Consider the following 5,667-nt stretch of genomic DNA (forward strand, 5'->3'; position numbering starts at 1 on the left):
TTGGTTTTAGCTTTGGTTTCCATCAAAATTATCCATGTGTACCTATTGAAATCATCTACAACAGTCAAAAAATAAGAATGACCATTATGAAATTTGATAGTTAATGGACCCCAAACATAAAAATGAACTAATTCAAATGGTTGAGAGGCTTTATTAAAACTGAAATTAAATGCCAATTTCTTATGTTTGGCATAGTGGCATACATCACATGCAGCTTTTTGATCAATAATGATAAAAGTAAAAAATGGATGTAAAGCTTGCATTCTATTTATTTAAAGGTGTCCTAATCGAAGATTCCATATGGCATTATCTGGTATAGTGCAAGTGGAGATATGGTTTATTCTAGAGGTATCTACATGCTTGCCTTTGAGAACTAGATGATATAACCCTTCAACTTTGTTAGTTGAACCAATCATCTTCATGGATAATGGATCCTGAATAAAACATTTAGTATTATTAAATCTAACAATGTACTTGGAATTTTGACATAACTTTGGAATCAATATAAGATTGATAGAAAAATCAGGTATGTATAAGACATTAGAAATGATGAAATCAGGGGGGAATTTTACTGTTCCAATACCTCTAGTCATAAAAAATTGACCAATTGGCAGTTTGACATTAATAGGGTTAACTTCACTAATGGGATGGAACCAAGAACTGTTAGAGCATATGTGATCACTTACTCCTGAATCTATGATCCAAGAATCAAGGATGGAACATTTATAAATGAATGAATGATGATTACCTATGCCATTTACAAGTGTATGACCTGTAAATTAGGATGAGCCAACTTGATTGGAAACTGCAGAAGATGAACCTTGGTTGATAGCTGAATTATGAAGGAGATTCACTAGCTTGTCAAATTGTTCTTGAGTGATTGATGTTGAACCATTCTTGTCAGCTTGTTGTTGAGTAAAAGCATTGTTGTCATATTCATTTTCACTTGAAAGAACATTATTTTCCATTGATCCTTTACGGAAATGAGGTGGAAAACCATGCTTCCTAGAGCAAACCTCGATAGTGTGACCAGTTTTTCCATAGTAAGTACACACCTTGGACTTGGATGTATTGGATTGAAAGTTGGAATTGCCCGATTTTGGACCCGACCTTTTGAAGCCTACAACATTGATTAAAGCTTGAGAATCATCAGATGGAGCAAAGTTACCTTGCCTTTCATGTCGTAACACCATAAAAAAGATCTTGTTAATGGTTGGTAAAGGATCCATTAAGAGAATTTGTGATTTCACTATAGCAAAGTTTTCATTCAGACTTGTGAGAAAACATATAACATATAGCAAATTGTGATTATCTCGTGCATTTCTCATAGATGCACATGAACATCTGATTTGACAAAAACAAATTAGATTTGGCATATAGATCTTTAATTCTTCCCAAAGAATTTTGAGTTCTGGAAAAAAAATTGTAACAGAATTGGAATCTTTGCTTCAAAGCATGGATTTCTTGTTGAAGTTCAGAAACGCGAATAAGATCACCTTGTGAAAATATTTCCTTGAGATCTTTCCATACATCAATGGCATTTTCCATGTAAACTATTGACTGAGCAATAAATTCAGAAATTGAATTGATAATCCATGAAAGGATTAACATGTTGCATCGGTTCCAAGCACGCATGGTTGGATTAAAAGGATCGTCAAGAATTGTGATGGAACCATCAATGAATTCCAGTTTCATCTTGGAACCAAGTGCACGCCGCATTGATCGTTCCCAAGAATGGTAATTGGAACCATTAAGAAGAGGTGTAACCTTGATTGAACCAAGTCCATCACTTGGGTGCACACAATATGGATTGGTTTGATCAAGTTGTGGATCAAGAATTTGAGCATTTCGTGATGGCGCCATTTAACGAAGAAGATTGAGCATAAAATCAAAGGTTGAATGGAGCAGAAGTGCAAGGTTGAATCGAAATGGCGAAAGATATCATGTTAGAATATTGAGGTACTCATGGAATGGAAAAAGAAGAAGAAGAAATGAAGAAGAATAAGAAGTTGTTATTGCACTGATTCAGCTCAAGAGAACAAAGAAACTACCACAAATTTATATATCAATCTAGATAATCAACTAACCAACTAACTACTTTAACCAACTAACGACTAAAAACAGAAACTCAAATTAACTCTTAAGAGAATTTTGAATAAGAATTTCTCACAATAGCAAGTGTGAATAAGCTTGGTAAACATGAAGATAACTCTTATTTGTAAGAGAAAATTTATTATTTAAGTTCATTGAATAATCAATGTATCTGGACTGTATCATACACCATATATTCAATGAATTTAAAAAATCAATTTTCTCTTATAAATAAGACAAAAGAAATATATTTTAACACTAATGTCCGACACTACTTTATCATCATCAACAATCACTATCAACACTTATTTCAATAAACTTATTTTTAAAAATTTCTTTAATGCGACGAGTTTTAGGTATTTCATTTGTTTAAATTTTTTTATAATTAAAATTTTTTAATAAAAAAGTCTAAGCATGTGTCAAAATGCTCTATGAATAAGCATTTATAATATTAATATCAAGATTATAGACCTCACATGCAAGTTGTGTGTTATGAGACATACCAACCAAGCAAAAGGAAGATTCTTACTCCATTGTTTTTCCCACTTCATGTAACTCTTTAACGTAAAGCCTTTAAATTTGATACACTTGCTAATATGACACCAAATCAAATCTTAAAATTGATTTATCAAGATGATGTGTTAATTAATTTATAATTTCATCATTTCCTATGTGCCACGTTCTGTTCATTCGTGCAAGCTAATGAACCTAGTGTATCATAGTAGTAATAGTTTAAAAATAAATTGTTAAAATATAAAAAAGAGAAAAAAAGATTCTCCTGCCTAAAGAATAATAGTCCAAGTTAAGAGAACCTAGTTGAAGGTTGAGACAAGATTTATTTATATTCTTCTTTCTTGTTCTTTTGCCATTAGTTTGAGTCATCATTTAATAAAAATAAAAAATAATAATAATAATTAAAGTGATTATTACAAAGTAAAAAGCAACAAATTTAAGGGGGTGTATGTAGTAGGAAATATTAGTAACAAAGAAAAGGCCAAACATTGAAGAGGCTGGAGAAAGTTGTTTTGGAAAAAAGTGTAAAATGCATCATCAACTGGTCCCAATGGCTTCAACTTTCAAGTTTCAATCCCATGACTTATGAAAATACCCACTTGCATTCATTTTTATTTGTTTTTTCTTATATTTATTTTTTCAAAAAAAGATGAATTTATACATGGCCCTAGTGTGGGCTATTGTGGTACACTATATTCATGATAATGCACTTGGATGGTCCCTACTCATCAACCTCACATCTAACTCATGACATGACTGTTTTATTGAATTCATAAGAATATTATATATATATCCTCTAATTTAAAATAATTCAAAAATTAATTTGTAAATAGACTTTACAAGAATTCATGCACCATTTTCAATTTGAAAAGAAATAAATATAAAACTATTTACCATTCAATAAAAAAATCCAAAAACAAAAATATTAATGATTTGATTGAAGCAAAAGTAATCCTTGAATAATATTATATATTAGTATGATGTAAAATGAAATTAATGTAAAAATTAAGATGCTATTTGGTTCTTCTAAATATTTTATTTTTTTTATTTTAATTTTTTTATTATAATAAATATTTTTTATTATAATCTTGATTTTTTAAAATTTTATTGATTTTGATACAATGAAAGAACAACTTTTTATTTGTGCTTTTAAAATATTTTAATAGATAAGTTGAACATGTTCAACTATTTATTAAATTTCTGATAAGTTTCCTTTTTGTTTTTTGTTTTTTATTTCATAAATTATTTTCTTAATAAAATGTTTGGTCTATTCATTTATTAAAGATTCATGGAATAAGGTTTGAAATTACTTTTTTTTAATTATTTTATTTACTCGTCATTATTTTATTTACTCATAATTAATTTATATTTAATTTCAAATAAAAAATAAATTATTATTTTAAAATCATATAATTAAATTAATGATATTTATTAACAATAAGATATATTTAGGAAAACTCATTGTACTATATGAAACAAATTTTGTCAAAAGAAATATAGACTAATATCAATAAAAACATAAAGACCAAAAGTTTAAAAGGAATATTTTTAAAAAATAATATATTTAGCTAGACCAAAAATCTATTTAACATTTTTTTACTTAAAAAAAAGGTTTTTACATTTACTTGAAAGAAGAAAGTAGGTCCCAAAGAAAGCAATATTGAAAGATCATGATTTGTGAGTAAGCTTTATTACATATAGTTTTTTTTTTCTTTGTTTTGGTTTCAAGCTTTATTATATTATTATTATACCATATACTAATATACTAATATACTATGCTATGTGCTCTACTCTATACCGTCCATTTTGTGTGACCCTCTCATTATATAATTCCTCATTTTCCTTCATTTCTGCTCCCTGCTCTTTCCAACTCCTTCTCTCTCTCTCAACTTACCTATCTATGGCTTCTAACTATTCATTCTCTTCTTCAATTACTTCTCCAAAATCTAGCATGTTTTACTATGGTGGAAGTGAAGATTTCTATGACCAACCTCACTTCCTCCAAGCTTGTTTTCTTTGTAGAAAACATCTTGGCCAAAACAAAGACATCTTTATGTACAGGTAAATTTTAGTTCATTAATTAATTACCTCAATTTTCAATTCTAATTCATCTTCTAGTCATAACCCAGATGAAAATTCTTCTTTTTATTCATAAAAGTTTAGTTTTTTAGACTCAACTTTCATTTGGGTCATAGAAAGTATAATTATTTTTTATAAAGATCCATTGAATAGTTCAGATCTAGTGAAAAATTTAATTAATATAATTAATATAAAATAATTATTTAGATGATTGGAATTTTTTTTTTGTTGAGATTATGTGGTATTGAATGAATTTTGTGAATATGCAGAGGGAACACACCATTTTGTAGCAAAGAGTGCAGAGAAGAACAAATAGAGATTGATGAATCTAAAGAGAAAAGTTGGAAGATTTCATCCAAAAGAAGTGTTAGAAATTCGGAAACCAATCAGAATTCTACAAACAACAAGACTGTAAGATCAGAATCAGTTGCAGTTGCCTAATTCACATGATATGTATGGTGAAAAAATAATTCCAAATTTTTGAGAAAAAATGATGAAGTGGAAAATTAAGAGGAATTAATTTCCATGATGAGATTCTGATTTTAAAAAAGATGAATCTTTGTACCTTTTGTAAAGAAATTGTTGGAGTTTTAATGAGAGATAGAAAGACAAAAAAAACTCAACAAGGAATTTTGGCTTTTTGTTTGTGTATTTTATTTGATCCTTTTTATGATTTTTCTCATATTTTATATTATAAGTTCTATGAGAAAGATCATAGATATTATGATTTTGGTTAATTTTTCATTAAATTGAGGCAAACTAAAAGAAAGTATCAAAGATATTTTATGGGATCTAGAGTGAATGAAGAAAAAACTTTTCAAAAGTGATTAGAATAAAGTTGATTTGAAGATAAAGTCATTTATGTTATGATAAATTAAAAAAAAGTAACAGTAAATTTAAATATAAAAATCATGTTTAAATTTTTTACTTACATATTATCTTTCAGAAGAATCAATTTTAAATATATAGAACATCTTTCATTAT

The 5,667-nt window shown here is 28.0% G+C and overlaps 1 protein-coding gene across 1 annotated transcript; it reads left to right on the forward strand.

Annotated features, from left to right (window-relative positions):
- Window positions 1–4,335: 4,335 nt before the first annotated feature.
- On the forward strand, window positions 4,336–5,322 carry LOC127076678 (FCS-Like Zinc finger 3). Its single transcript, XM_051018391.1, has 2 exons — window positions 4,336–4,665; window positions 4,953–5,322. The coding sequence occupies exons 1-2, from the start codon at window positions 4,385–4,387 to the stop codon at window positions 5,122–5,124; spliced, it is 453 nt and encodes a 150-aa protein (XP_050874348.1). The 5' UTR covers window positions 4,336–4,384; the 3' UTR covers window positions 5,125–5,322.
- The last annotated feature ends 345 nt before the right edge of the window (window positions 5,323–5,667 follow it).

Source organism: Lathyrus oleraceus, chromosome 4 (genome assembly GCF_024323335.1).
Source record: "Lathyrus oleraceus cultivar Zhongwan6 chromosome 4, CAAS_Psat_ZW6_1.0, whole genome shotgun sequence".
In the NCBI taxonomy this organism is placed as follows: Eukaryota; Viridiplantae; Streptophyta; class Magnoliopsida; order Fabales; family Fabaceae; genus Lathyrus; species Lathyrus oleraceus.